Genomic DNA, 15,275 nt, shown 5'->3' on the forward strand with positions numbered 1-15,275 from the left:
CTTATTTTATGATTATTATTTTTTAAGATTTTATTTATTTATTTGACACAGAGCGAGACAGGGAGAGAAGGAATACAAGCAAGGGGAGTGGGAGAGGGAGAAGCAGGCCTCCCACCAAGCAGGGAGTCCAATGCAGGGCTCGATCCCAGGACCCCGGGATCATGACCTGAGCTAAAGGCAGACGCTTAACGACTGAGCCACCCAGGTGCCCCTTAAAAATATTTAAAATGTTCATGTGGAGTTGGCAATGGCACATGGTGCCTGAGCTCCATCTTTACGAAGGAGAGAAAAAAGAGTTTAAAAAAATATTTTGAAAATATATTATTAACTATGTGGTCCTCTAGGCTGACTGCAAAGGTTTATTTTTAGCATCGTTCTATGTAGGAAGTTATTTCCATTGTTACAATGTGTGGTATGTGCTTATCATTAGCAAACACCCTAGTCTTTTATACCTTGGGCAGCATATATTGCCTTGGTATTATTATGAGATCGTTCCTTGATTAATACTCTAAAAATGGATTTGAGGTGCGAGTCCGACCCCAGTGCCTGTGTCTGAGACTCCACAGGGCATTTTTTTAAGGCTCTTGGGCCCAAAGATTGAGGTAACTGTCACCTCCTATATTCAGAAAGACTTTTTTACTCAATGGGTTAATCAGGGCAGTTGACACCTTGTTCCTACAAGTAAAATCCTTGTGTTATAAGAGATTTATGTTACTGATCTTTCCTTGATTTGGAGATTTAAGTGCTATTGGGGATGAGTGAGTGCTGTTCGCTCTCCCATACTATCCTCTCTCTTCGCCCTCCCCTCAAAAGGTAAAAAATAGAAAAGAGAAAACAGCAACAACCTAGATTCATAATGTCAGTGTAGGTTTACTTTTCAGAGTAAAATTCTAAGATTTTTATTTTAATGCTTTACTGTGTGTGAAATTATCTCTTTCCTTTTTATTACTTTCTTTTTTTTTTCTTTTTTACTCTTTCCTTTTTATTACTTTCGCGATTGCGTAGAATTATCTACCAATAGGCATGTTCCGAGAGTCTTTTTTCAAAGTGCTAGGCTGGGTGTGCAGTGAGGACGATGGGTACATAGGTTTCTTCTGATGTTGAGGACTACAGACCTTCCTCAGAATAAGGATTGGTACCAAGAAAGCAGATTGCCTTTGTAGTAGTATTTGGTGCTTTGTGCATGGATTCCAGTGGGGATATCTGACCAAACTCAGGCCATTACCTCAATGTTGTATAAATCTGATGATTATTAGAAACCGTCTTTATGTTCATCTCTATATTTTTTCCTTTGAAAAATTAATAGTTGAGCAAAGATATTTCATGGGATTAACCTGTTTTTGCCTGGCTAAGTCACGAGATAGTTTTAAATGTCGTAGGGAGCTCACCTTGAGGTTAATCGAACTGTGTACGTATTTCTCGGGCCTTCCCTCTTCCTTGTGGACAGCAAAGGTTGTCCATGGGTAGAGTTGGAATCTGATGCCCTGCGTTTTTGATCCCATTATGTTTAAATATGAAGGGACTTTAAAAGTAACTAAGTGCCACTCCCACGATGGTCAGCGGGCACTGAGGCAAGATGGTTGTTGAGGTGGTCCACAGAGGACAGACGCCTCACAGCTGGGGCAATCCAGGTGCAGGGCGAGGCAGACGCCGTAGCCCGGTCCTAGGGATTGTGCCTGGGACTCAGGCTTCTGACGTGCATTCGATGACTGACATTCTCACTGAGCTGGGTCGTGCGCTCTGCCAGTGGTTGAAAAGTGGACTGGGTCCACAGGTTTTCAGGAGCCTTCGGGTCCACCTCTCATTCCTGTCATGCCCCCACAGGCCAACTTGCCCCTGCTGCAGCGCGAGCTCCTCCACTGCGCAAGGCTGGCCAAACAGAACCCTGCCCAGTACCTCGCCCAGCATGAACAGCTGCTTCTGGACGCCAGCACCACCTCACCTGTTGACTCCTCAGAGCTGCTTCTCGATGTGAACGAAAACGGGAAGAGGCGAACTCCAGACAGGTGAGAGGGAGGAGGGCCCTGGACCCACCGTGGCCTTTTCCTCCCATCTGTGCTTCGAAGGCCTGTTGCTTTTGAAGTGCTGAGCGAGCTGCCCCAGAGGCCGTCGGGTTGCTCATGCTGGCCTGGGAGGTCACCGAGACCGTGTCACTTAGGCTGTTGTGCAGGTTCATCTTGGCCGCCTTATTAGTAAAGGAAAAGGGGTGAATAACATCCGGGTGGGCTCAGTGCCACCCATGGTTGTTAGAAACACAGTCAAGATGAAAATTCTCACTTATTACAGAATTCAACCCAACCACGTATTTTGCCCTTCCCGTGTGAGGAAGTTCACCCTTCCAAGTTTCCCCAGAACAGGACGGTTTTGAAAGCTGGCCTTTGTGGGTTGCTCAGTGAGTGCAATGCAGGAGCTATTGAATTGGGGTTTAGAGGAGTTGAGAGAAAACTTCTGGGAAGCTAGACGAGCTGAGTGAAGATTAGCAGTAAGGCAGAGAACTAGTAGATGGCACCTTTGTTGAACAATTTATCGGGCAGTATTCATTCCAGCAGGCATGCTGCTCTCAGAACTGAGAATTCCGAGAATTGTAAAGGAAAGCCCCTTCTCCATTCAACCCTACAAAGTAGCTGTTGAATAAGGTGTATTCCGTGAAATTTCCCATGTACCTATTAAAATAATTTTTTTGCGTGCCTCATCCTCATTTGCAAATATTTTCTAATATAGGAATATAAAGTCTCATGAACAGCATCTTGCATCTTATTTGTAAAAATATGGAACTGTATTGAAATGAAACCATGTTCAGAAACATGTTTGCCCTATGCTTTGTTTCCTTTCTCTGCTTATCCACCCTGTGTCTGCATTTCATCAGGCATGAGTGAAACAGCCTTTGAGAGGTTAACATTCTGGCACAATCACATTCCAGATTCATGGCAGCTTATGATCCTTGGAGCTACTCAGAGACATCTATCTGTGACCGACTTAGCTACCCTTAAATGTATTAGCTGCTTTGCAAATCAGAATGTTATTAAAAGCCAGTCAGTTTACATACAGTTATTACATAATCCTCTGTTAAGCAGTTTTTATGCTACAGTCTCTGCATTTTTTTTTCCTTTTGACATAGGACATTTTGATAGTTTAAAATCCAAAAGCAAAAGGTTAAACATTAGTTTACTTCTGACATGCTATAGACCTGCCTCCAAACATGACCTGCCAACAGGGCTGCTTTTTCCTTTTTGCAAACCATTTTTCCTTCATCATATTTAAGCATTTAGTGCTTTAGCTTTGAAAAGCAACCCCTTAATCCAGGTGTCCGAGTGGCATGTCCACGTGATACTGAAAACCAAGAAGCGGCCCTAGGATAGATGATTCACACGTGCCTTCCTGTCTGCTGCTAACCCCTGTACCCTGCAGGAAATCCCGTACTGTGTGCACATATGGAGGTGTTGTAGCTCCGTTTTTCAAGGATAAGGTAAAAGAATTAGAGACTGGATGGACAGTTGGGAAGAAAACATTTATTTGGGCGGAGGATGGGGTACCAGGAAAAGCTCTGGAAAGCTGTGATAAATGTGAAGGTAATCCTACAGGCAAAATTGGAAGTGTTCTAGAAACCCAAACTGCTCAGTAGCAGACCCAACAGTTTCATTCCCTTCTCTGTATCCCAGGCACTTCCCCACTGATTTCCTTTCCCAGTGTTTTGTATTTGAAGGTGTTGTGCCTGCAGACTTTGCTTGGACGATGCTGTGGCGAGCCCTGAGCAGCGTACTAAGGCTGAATACGGAAACTTCGTGTATATTCCACGGATAATCAGCATTTTTGTTCTGGGGATCTGTAGCTGCGTGTGCATGCACATTTGCGTTTGATCAGGTGGAACTTTCTTTAAAAAGCCGCCAGTCTTGTTTTCCCTTCAGTTATTCAGAGGCAGTTAGTTGCTGGAGGCCAGAATTCACACAGTTGCTCTTTGACTGGAACATTCTTTTTTCAAGTGGAACCCTGAAGTGTGTGTTTTAATGGAAGGATGGCAAATGGATTTCCTTAGAGTTAGGAGGACGGGTAATGAGAATATGTTGTGTAAATACATTGGTATCTTGTGGGAATATGATCAGAGCCAAGAAAATATGGGTCTCTACAGTACTTTTTTGCATATATTTTCTGCATCTTGTTTGCATATGCATTTTCCTCTCCTCTGGTTATTTATCTGTATATCCAGATCTACTATATGAAATTTTATAGAGTATGGAGCTGTCTGACAGCAGAGCTTTTTTTGTTTTACTGAATGTTTTGTTGGTACATATGGTCTGACATGGATGAGCAGCCACGGTGAGATTTTGGAGTCTATTAAACTGGCTCATTAAAAAGATCAATCTGTTTCTGTAATAACACTGGGAACCATCAGTCACTAAAAGAGGGAAAAACTGACACCTGAGGAGAAAACACATTTTGGTAATTTGTTCATGACATGTCATGAACAAAAGAGCGCTCTATATTTTGTTTACAACTTTGGGGGCTTAAATTCTGTGACGATTGCAGATCTACCCTACGGAACAGTCCTCATACGTTTCTGGGAGGGATTGTGGCAAATTTAACTTCCTTCTCATCCTTAAATATGATTGCCACTGCTTCCGTTCCTTCTTTTTTTAAATATTATTGTTATTTACAGAGAAATGAAGACTCTGAGGGAAATCTATGGAATCTTTTTTTTTTTTCCCCCCTGTAAGAAAGAGTAAAATTGATTCCACTTTCTTTTTAAAATATCTCCAAGGTGAGTTTCTGAAGAACTATGCCAAATTTGTAGGTCTGTGGTAGAATACTGTAGAACCCAATTTAGAAAAAGACAATTTTGATTTTAAAATCATGTTATTTGTTCCTAAGATGCTAAGGAAAGTAAATAGAAAATTTCGATTTCTACTCTTTGCTCATATTTAAGAGTTGATTGGTTATAGTAGACCTTGATTTTGTCATTCTGTGTTGGGAGAAGGTGACAAAGGGAATAGGAACCTTCCTGGTGCTGATTAAATGAAGTGACCGCTTTCAAAGATAAGACTAGAAGCTAAGAGCACTCTTTAAAACTTTTTGCCATGACAGTCTCGAAGACACTCACACTTTCACATGGGGTAAGGAGGGAAGGAGCAATTAGAGAAGGCTGCATTCTTTAGAGACTACAAAATGCTAAGAATTATGAAGGTGAAAACACTTGTGTTAGTCATCATTGCTGTCCGTCTTTTCTCACAGCTTTGATCCTGCAGCTTTTTGTTATAATTCATCTTTAATATTATGTTTGCATCTGCTAATGCTGCTTTTCTGACTTAGAGAATCTTCCTTGTTTAAGAAATCAAACTGAATGATCTTTGGGTTTGTATGGGTAACACTGTTTCTACCTCTGCCTCTTACTGTTTCAAATGATCGATGTGAAATATTAATCCTCTTCTCATTTATCATCATTTTAATAGAACTATGCTCTAAATCGCTCTCAGCTTAACACATCTAAACTTTATTAGGTAGGCCACAGAGTTGCATTAATATGTATTTCCTCCTCCCTCGAGAATTAAATACTATTTTCTGAAAAGACTTGTTTGACCTTTAGAATTCTGTAGCTCGTCAGCTGGGAGGGATCTTATGGATCTACCAAGCCAGTGCTTGAAGAAATTATGGCCCAACAAACTTGCTTAAAGTCACGAAGCTTCTTAGGGGTAAAACCAGCATGTTTACAGACCTGAAATCTTGCAGTTGCACAAAATATGTTTTGATGTGTTGATGTGCAGTTTAAATAAGGAAAGTTCAACTAGAAACTGGAGGGGGTTTTTCCCCCTTACTTTCCCTCATTTATTTCTGCTGCATAATTGCTCAAGTGGGTAAATGCAATAGTATAATATTCTGGGGGCTTATAGATCTTTTTAATGACGGAGGATCCACAGTCAGCCAGGTTTCCTGGTTTAGTAAGTTAAAAAACATTGAAGGTTAGAGGGTCAGAAGGCAGTTGTTTTGAAACTGTGCGGTTGAATATATAAGATTGGTCGTCACAGCACACAGCTGCTGAAACTGCTAGGCCCATTTTTCCGTTTCTGTAACATAAATGAGGTTTCAATATTTTTGTCTTTCTAAAAAGAAAAAGTAGATACACTTTACAACAAATTATAGGATTAATTAATTGTGCCAATCAGAATTAGATTTGTATTGTCCACTGCATTCAGTTTTCTGTGACAAAATGTAGGGAATTTATGTTATACTCTTGTTTCGTTTTGCATCTTTTATGCAGTTTTTGGTTGCACAAAGTGAGTAATCATTCCTATAGAAATGACTTTTTTATATAGTCAGATCAATCATGAAGTATTCTAGTGAAATAGCATTCAGTTGCATTTACATGATCAGACTTGCCTGGTTGTAGAGGACATTTTGGCCTCTCCACACCAACTTCCATGTGAACTTGGCTAGTCTTATTTCTTGCTGCTCCCCTAGGGTCTGGCCCCCTGTTGAATACTCTTCATGCTTTCGTTTGTTTTCTAACTGATGGTTTCTGCTTGGTGCCTTGGTTCTTGTATGTCGTCATTCTATTCATATTCTACAGGCTAACTCAGGTAGTATCTGCTATTTGAATGAAATCTTCCCAATCATAAATATTTAAAATAGTTACTATTTTACTGAGCACTTAAGATGTGCCAAGCCTCATGCTAAGTAACTGGCATAATATATAGTAATTCCTCCTCCCTATCTGTGGGGCATACATTGGCTCCAAGACCCCCAGTGGGTGCCTAAAACCATGAATAGTACCAAACCTTATATATACTGTGTTTCCTCCTATATATACATACCTGTGATAAAGTTTAATTTATAAATGAGACATCATGTTCTTAACAACAAAAATAAAATAGAGCAGTTATAACAATGTTCTGTAAAAAAAGTTAGGTCTCTCTCAAAGTACCTTCTTAGACTGCGCTCACTTTTCTTGTGATGATGTGGGATGAAAAATGCCTGTGTGATGAGAGGAAGTGACGTGAATGACGTTGGTGGTGTGATGTCACGTTAGGCTGCTTGCTGCCGGCCTGCAGGCTCGATGTGAGGAAGAGGGTCATCTGCTCCTGGACTGAGGTTGCCTAGGGAAGTGGAGCTGGGAACAGTGAAACCACGGATAAGGGGAGCCTGCTGTATACCTAGCGCTTTATTTTCTACCAGGCCTATTGTATAGAGGCAGGCTGGAGAATGTGTCTGAGGTCACGTGGCTTCTGAGAGGCACACGGGTGGGATTCTGACCCCTCATTCTCTGACTCGATTGTCCATGATCTTACAATAATGACTCTTACACCACCAGCCGCTGAATGCCCCACCTTGAAAACAAACTGATTTGATTATGTTGTCGAATGCCAAATACAAGCTAGGCTCTTCATGTGGGTTTTTTCAGATGGTCCTTAGTAGCTCTGAGACAGTCATCGTCCTTTGTGGATGAAAACACTGAGGCGCATAGCAGTTAAACTGTCTTAAGTTCATACGGCCAGCACTGAGCAGTGCCCAAACTTGAAGCCAACTCCACAGCCCTGCTCTCTTGAGCGCCCATTGTGGAGTGATCTTTACTCCTTCTAGTGTCCCGATCCACTTTTGTACTGTTTTTATGCAATGTGCCAAATTCTGGTCCTTCGTGAATGTATAGAAACCTTACATCTCTAATTAAATTGTGTTTATAGTGAAGATTTCTTGCCAGCACTCTTCCAAAAAGAATTTAAGTCTAGTGCAAATGATTATCTTACGGAGAGGGTTTTGGGGCATCATGGATTGTATCTTGGGCATCTTTTTTTTTTTTTTTTCCAATTATCCATTTATTTATTGTACAAAATATTTACACTGTCACTGCAGCAGTCTGGCCCCTTTGCCTGGCCTGACGGATTTGCAGCAGCGCGTGGTCTCTAGGAAACATGCTGATGCTCTCCTTGGTGTTCCCTCGGTGCTCGCTTGGTCTCCTTCCAAGATGCTACAAGGCCAGGCGTTTACCTGGCCCCCCAAGTACCTGGGCCCCCGGGGCATAAAGAAAAGGACTGGCCAAAATAAGAAATGTGAGATTCACAATTGCTCGAGTAGTAACAGGTGTTCCTCCTCTTGGGCATCTTTTATTCCCAGGAAAGTTTAGGGCAGTGTATTACACATACTGGGTGTCTGAACCAAAACAAAGCAAAACACCCCCCCCCACACACACCCCACACAACAATGCCAACAATCCTACTTGAACAAATAAAGTTAAGCATTTAATGCAGTCATTTTCAGTAGTATACCAAATGATCTCTCTCTCAAGAGTCTTGCTTGCTTGCTTTCTTGATAACTATCTTGCTTTCTATTATTTTAAAAGATGTATCTCTGAAATACCCACAACAATGAAATTAGCCATGCGTGGCCCAGGAACAGAATGCCATGATTGGCTCACTGACCAGAAAAAACTGGAGGGTTCCAATTGGAATTTATAAATAACAGTTTAGAAAGGGAAAGCACAGTTGTAGATAGCAGGGGCAGGAGAATTGAGAACATTGCAGTGGCCAGAAATCAGAAAATGCGTAGGGACAGCCAGTAGCAAGTTGAGCAGGTGGCAAGCTTTGGGAAACATGGGAGGGAAGACTCAGATGGCTCTCTGAACCTGCCTGTTGTAATTCTTGAAGGCCCAGGTGTTGTGGCTGTGTGTGTGGAGTGGCAAACACCGCCTGCATCTTACTCACACCTGAAGGGATTATTAGCATGTGCTGCATCAGCCATGGAGGGATTGAAGGCATTTCTTTCCATATGGCCCAGCGATGATGGTCCTGTGTCATTCATCTCTCTGTACTTCCCCGTCTACATATCCCACTTCCCCCAGGGAGAGAGCAAAAACTGTGAAACCCCTCTGGGGTGTTATGACGAATTAGGTTCGAATTTCATTTGAAGGAGGCGGGGTAATTTGTAATACATTTAATTTCAGATGCCTTACTCAACATCAATGGAAAGGTGGCATGTTAAATTTTTATCTAAACTTCCCTGGTTCCTAATGATTCCTGAAGAGACCTTTTGCTGACGAAAGAATGTCAAGAATGATTTTAGCCCCCCTTTTGATTCAGTGTCCAGTTAGTCTGTGGAAACCTCAACAAATCACATGTGTTAGAAAAGGGAAGGAAGGTGTGCTTACTATCAAATCATTAATGTCTTTGGGCTTTTTAAACATCAAGCTACTACATTAAAATGAGATTTAAATCTAGACTTCTAAAGTACAAGAATAAATATATGTGTCTTTTTATTGTGAGACTCTGCTGGCAACTTAGCCCTGGCTTTGGCTGAGACTCCGGTCGAGAGGACAGGGGCATGAACAGGCCAAGATGGGCAAAGGGCACTGGGCTACAGATGCTTAAGGGACCCTTGGCAGGACTTGATTTCAGAAAAGAAAGTTGTAGCATAGCCTCCATTATTGAGGAGCTGGGGGTGCGGGGAAACAGCCTGAGGTGGGATAAAATGTAACTTAGGTTGTCTCTAAAGTTTTGCTGTGTTTGTTTTAACGTTTATTATTTCCCATTCATCCCATTTTACTGGGCAGGAAACTGAAGCCAGAGGTTAACCTTCCCGAGGTCACACAGCTGAGTCCTGAGTGGCCCTTTATTATTAAAGGCCTTCAGATTCCTGAGAAGTGATTGGGATCTAAATGTTGATGTGGTTGGGTTATGTTCAGAAAAATTTCTCTTGGTAGGGAGAGAGAATATTCTCAGGCTGATTTAAAAAACAAACAAAATGCCTTCCAGAAATCTCTGAGACATGACGGACTTCCCACTAGAATTTGAGTTATTTCAAGAGTATGCTGGTACGGGACAATGAAAAGTGAGGGGACAATTTGTTCGTTCAGCCGGATATGCTTTGAAAGGGCAACATTAAAAGAGCTAATTTAGAATTTGTTCAAGTAAATGAGGTGTAGATAGTTGTTGGCATTTTTTAAGAAGACGACAGACAAATGGCAATTAAGATGTTTTAGTTATCTTTCTGGACATAACTCCTTTGAATAGGGTTGGCCCTATAACCAGACATGGGTGATTTGTGGACGCACCAAGGAGACCTTTCATAGCTTTGTTTCTATGAGCCGTGAATGTTTTAATGCTTTGCTGTTAAAATAAAACTACCTTTGTGAGGTGTTGAGCTTTGTTGTTTCGATAGCTAGCAGAGTGATAGGACAGCAGGGTCCTGATAGAAATGACAGGACCCACTCAGGACCTCGCCCTGCTTGGGGATATTACTGTCCTTGTTTTAGGGGGAAAAAAACCTCTTATTTCATAATAATGGGTCATTGAAGTAATAACACTGATCAGACAGCTGATATGAGGGTGAAGGTAAATAACATATATCCAGCCACTTTGAAAATTATAAGAATTCTTCCAATGTTATATGTTGCTGTTGTTGAACAAAGAGAGGCAAAACCAGTAAGTCAAAGTGGTCTGACAGCTGGGTCAGATATGGTTGCATATTTAGAAATGCAACAGGGGCTGCTATAAGATATTTAGAGGATATTTTCTATTTCTGCATGTGCGCGCGCACACACACACACACACACACACGCTACACATAATTGTTCAAAGCAAAGAACAGAGATGTTCCCTGTTGGCTAAAGTGGTTGACTTTGACAGAATTTGGCCAGTGACGCATTCAGCCTGTGTGTTTCGATTATAACCATGATGTCCTAACTAGGCCATTTAGATGTAAATACAGAATAATTCAATCACAGAGTTTTCAAACTAGGAGGGACCTCAGCAATCATCTAGTCCAGTGGTTTTCAAACTTGATTTTAGCAACAGATCTGGTCCTTTAAAGTGAAACCTTAGGTTGAACCCCAACTTGCAAAACAGAAAATTCAGTGGGTTCCTCTTGTCCTTCAAGTCTTTGATGTTTGGGGGAAAAAACTTTTCATTGCCTGCAGAATCCTGTAAAAGCACTTCAGGTGGCACAGTTTGAAAACCACTGATCTAGTCCAACCCTTTCATTTTACAGATGAGCACACTGAGGTCCAGAGAGGTTAAGTGGCTTGCCCAAGGTCACACAGCTAGTCGTGGAAGAGCCAGGACTAAATCTCAGGTCTCTTGATTCCCAGTCCAGTGCTCTTTCCACTACACCACCCTGCCGGTAAGGTAGGTGCTGTGTCAGCATTATGTTCATAGCTACTAATAGTCTTCAGTATTTATCAACTGATTTATGCTGGTGATGTGCATTGAATGTTGAGATGTTTTATTCAGAAATATACAGGATATAAAAATAAACATTAGAATGTCAGATTTACTCTTAGAAGATAAATTGGTGGCTAGATTGTTCCCTTTCACTTTTAAAAATTATTTTCAACAGTGTATTCAGGTAGTGTCTGAGGTACATTGGGCGTTTTGTCTGATATCAGTGATCAAGATGTATGGAGCCCGTATGTATCAGACACCTACTTGGATGGAAGCAGCATTGACTTCTAGCTGCTCATCTCGCGGGGACCATGCCCTGCTGCCATTTCCAGCGTTGGCTCAGTTCCTGTCGCTAGAACTGTGCCTCTCTCTTCAGCAGGTAGTGGCCATATATTACTTCACATTCAACTCTGCAGAGCTTCTCTTAGTTCTTTGTGTGCTTGGGCCTTCTGTCTCTACGTCCTCTATCCTTCTCTATCTGGTGTGCATACATTGTCACTGGGGCTCTACCCTAAAGGGATGTGCGGGGTGGTTCATGGCAGAGTCTTAATGCTCTAATCTCCATATCTCTGTTGAGTTAGTTTCCATGCAGATGCTGCTGGTGTTTATCAGAGAGCATATCCTAGACTCTACCTAAGAAACTAGGAAAAGTGTCTTAAAAGGCCTCTATGCTATTGTTACCAACTTAAAATCAAAAAGGCATGTGGAAGTCTGCAGCAACTGTGACTTGGTAGGGTTTCTCATGGAGACCTTTCCTGGGAAAGTAGACATTATCACTGGTCTAAGGTTAGAGTGCTGGTCTTGTGAGGAGAGCCAGATACAAAGGAAATAGATAGTGTAGGAGCTGTGATTTCGGTCAAAGTTGGGATGTGATAGGTTCCTATTTTCCTGAATATATTGAGTTAGTTTCTAAGAGTATATTGAGTACGTTTCTATCCAGCCCCCAAATACTTCTTCAGCCCCATTTCTGTGTAAGAATGTAGGAGCAGTGATTAGTTATCAGGGCCTCATTCATATACCATATTCCTTCTGAAAGCCAAGTTTAAAGCTCTGTGTATCCCATCATGAAATGCAGTCAGGGTGTGCCCATCCTGCCCAGACACCTGAGGACAGGTCACAGAGGCTCCCTGGGCAAGCCTTCTCCACTTTAAGGGGGCTGACTTCCAGGGAGCTCTTAATGACTGCTGGGGAAGGCAGTGTCCGGGTCCCAGACGTTGCGTTGCTTCCTTGTGTTAGCTCAGCATGATCAGCCCTTTCCATAGAACTTTCTGTGATGATGGAAATGCACCGTATATGTGCAGTCCAATGCCATACCCACAGGTTGTGATGGTGAGTACCTGAGATGTGGCTACTGCCCATGAAGAACCAGGTTTAAACTGAATTTACATGAGCTTCCATTTAAATTTAAATGGCCGCATGTAGCTGTTGTATGGGACCACACAGCTAGCTCTTAGATGTTCTCCAACATGAAAATCAGATGCCAGGTTGGATAAATGGAATAGGAATTCCTTCAGAATTCATCAAGAGAGGGATGCCATACCAACCACTTTGATGAATCTTCACCAAACACTATTCAGTTTTAGGATTATTTGTTTGAAATCAAGTACTTTTTTTTTTATTGTTTGTTTTGTTTTTTTAATAAATATGCTAGCTAGGGAGGGAGATGAAGTAAGATTACTCTTACTTAAGTAATAAAGTAGGAGTACTCTTAGTTGTGACCTCACCACACATGCGAGCTACAACCAGAAAGATATCTGCCAGCTTGGTGAGGCGTGAACCCATTTCCTCATGTGTGCGGTCTTGCAATGACTTGGGCCTCAGCACGGGTTCCAGTGAATTCCCACAGGTCTTCTGGGAAGCTAAGTTTAGGAAGTTTCTGGCCAATAAATAAAGACTCTGTTTATATTGTAAGTTCAAATGTGAGTGTCTGAACTATGCTGGCTTCTGAATAACATGATGAAACTTTTTCTTCCCCCTTTAGAACCAAAGAAAATGGCTTTGACAGAGAGCCTTTGCACTCAGAACATCCAAGCAAGCGACCATGCACTATTAGCCCAGGCCAGCGGTACAGTCCAAATAACGGCTTATCCTACCAGCCCAATGGCCTGCCTCACCCCACCCCACCTCCACCTCAGCATTACCGTTTGGATGATATGGCCATTGCCCATCACTACAGGGACTCCTATCGACACCCCAGCCACAGGGACCTCAGGGACAGAAACAGACCTATGGGTAAGCTTGAAGAATCTGTTCACTTCTTATGGCATGGGATGCTTGAAGACTCCCATCATTACTTCTCAACTGAATTTGAGGCTTGAAATCTGTGTGATAGGAGTAAAAATTCTCTTCTCTCTTTATGTTGTCTCCTTTATGAGAACAGTTTGTTAGTATGATTATGTTTTCTAACAGCTGTGCTTTCTCTCTCTTAATTACTTACAGTCTTTAGGACAACAGCCTATTTTTTTTTTTTTTTTTTTTTGGGAAAGGGGCACCTAAATTAATACAAAGTCCTCAACAAACGCAAGTGAATTTTTAGGTTTTTTTGTGGTTTTTTTTTTTAAACATTAGAGATTTCATATGCAGCCTGTCTGCCACAAACATTTTTTAAAATGTTAAGATGTTCCTTTTCTTTCATCGTACTTTTATTTCAGACAGTCTTAGGGTTCAGTTTGGTTTTTCCAGTCTTTGTGGTACTCTGTTTGAAAATATGAGAGGCACGATGTCTCTGGCTTAAAGCAACAGATGTTCTTTGAGGAATGGTTTGGTACTTTCTTCACCTGCAAGTGACAGTGATTAAATTTAGTATTGACAGTTTTGTGTCATAGATCAAAGCGCCAAAGAAAGAATGAGTTTAGGGAAACATGTGATCCATTTGCCTGTGTTCATTCCTTCTTTACATAAAACTGTTGAAGAGGGAAGCATTTAGGAGACATGGCCTTATAAAGAACAAGTGTCTGCCATGCAAAATAAGAGGGAAAGTGAACAAGGTAAGATTGGATACCCTGAGATCAGGGGTCAGGGGAGAGCATCAGAGCACTGTTCCAGGCTCTTGTAATTCTTGATTTTAGCAACTCAAGCTATTCATAAACTGAGAGCAACCGTCAATCCTTTCTTCTTTCTCCATCTCCTGTGTCCACTCCACTTACCAGCAGGACTTCATTCGTCAGCTAATTGCTGCTGAACTTGCCTGGCTGGTAGAGTTGGTGGGCAGGGTGATGGAAAGCGCAGGGAAGAAAGCCTAAGTGGAAAACGAGAACACAGGGCTGGGGATGCAGAACTCCGGGAACAGCAGTGCTGGGGTAGCAGGCACGGTGTTTTTAGCCAGAGACAGAGGTAGTGTGATGAGTACAAGTTTAAGTAAGCTTTCACTATAGTTGCTACGAACAGGGCTGCTGTATTTGGATCTTTCTGCCTTTTTTCCATGTAACCCTCCAAATGTTCAGAAAGTAGGAAAGGAGGCTCAGGGTGAGGGGAGGGGCCATGATCGAGGCCCTGGTTGTGAGACAGTCAAAAAGTAGTTCTGCTTCCCACAACAGCCTTTGCTACATTTCTATATTGTGTCGGACAAATGACTAAGCATATAATTTGTGCTTTCTTAATAACCAGTCTGTCTGATGTTCTCCCAGGTACGATTTCTGAAGAACTCTAAAAAGTGGTTATGTCATTTCTCAGCCTGGATCAATATTTTGACGCCCCCACCCCCAAACCAAATGTAACAACCTCATTCTAAGTCAAGGGCTTGCCATTTTTTTATGACGTTAGGCCCCCAAAGCATGACTGCTCATTTTCCAAGTAGAAGTGGACTCACCAGGTCATTGTAAGATGAATTCAAGATATCCTGCTCTTGTAGGTGCTGGGAAGTGGCCTCTTTGTTAGGCAGCAAATGCTATTTTATAAAATATTAGTTCCAGTGCACTATAAAGTAATCAGCAAAGAAGTAATTAGGCTTCTGTGCAATGATTATGTTTTCATCTGGTAATGTAAAATATCCCTTTATGAATTATATCTGTATCCACTGGTTTTATATGATTTTTCTTCAGACCACGTTCTTACCTTTTAATTATATTAGCGTATAAAACTAATAGTGCTAATCTCTATAAATATGTGCAACTACTTAACCATCCCTAAAGTCTG

General features: G+C 41.7%; 1 protein-coding gene across 1 annotated transcript in view; it reads left to right on the forward strand.

Annotated features, from left to right (window-relative positions):
* Positions 1 to 15,275, forward strand: part of RUNX1T1 (RUNX1 partner transcriptional co-repressor 1) — a 128,288-nt gene that overhangs the window by 81,104 nt on the left and 31,909 nt on the right. Inside the window, 2 exon segments of the mRNA XM_044245332.1 lie at positions 1,825 to 2,006; positions 13,123 to 13,373. Coding sequence (XP_044101267.1) covers positions 1,825 to 2,006; positions 13,123 to 13,373 — 433 coding nt within the window.

Source organism: Neovison vison, chromosome 4 (genome assembly GCF_020171115.1).
Source record: "Neovison vison isolate M4711 chromosome 4, ASM_NN_V1, whole genome shotgun sequence".
Classification (NCBI taxonomy): Eukaryota; Metazoa; Chordata; class Mammalia; order Carnivora; family Mustelidae; genus Neogale; species Neogale vison.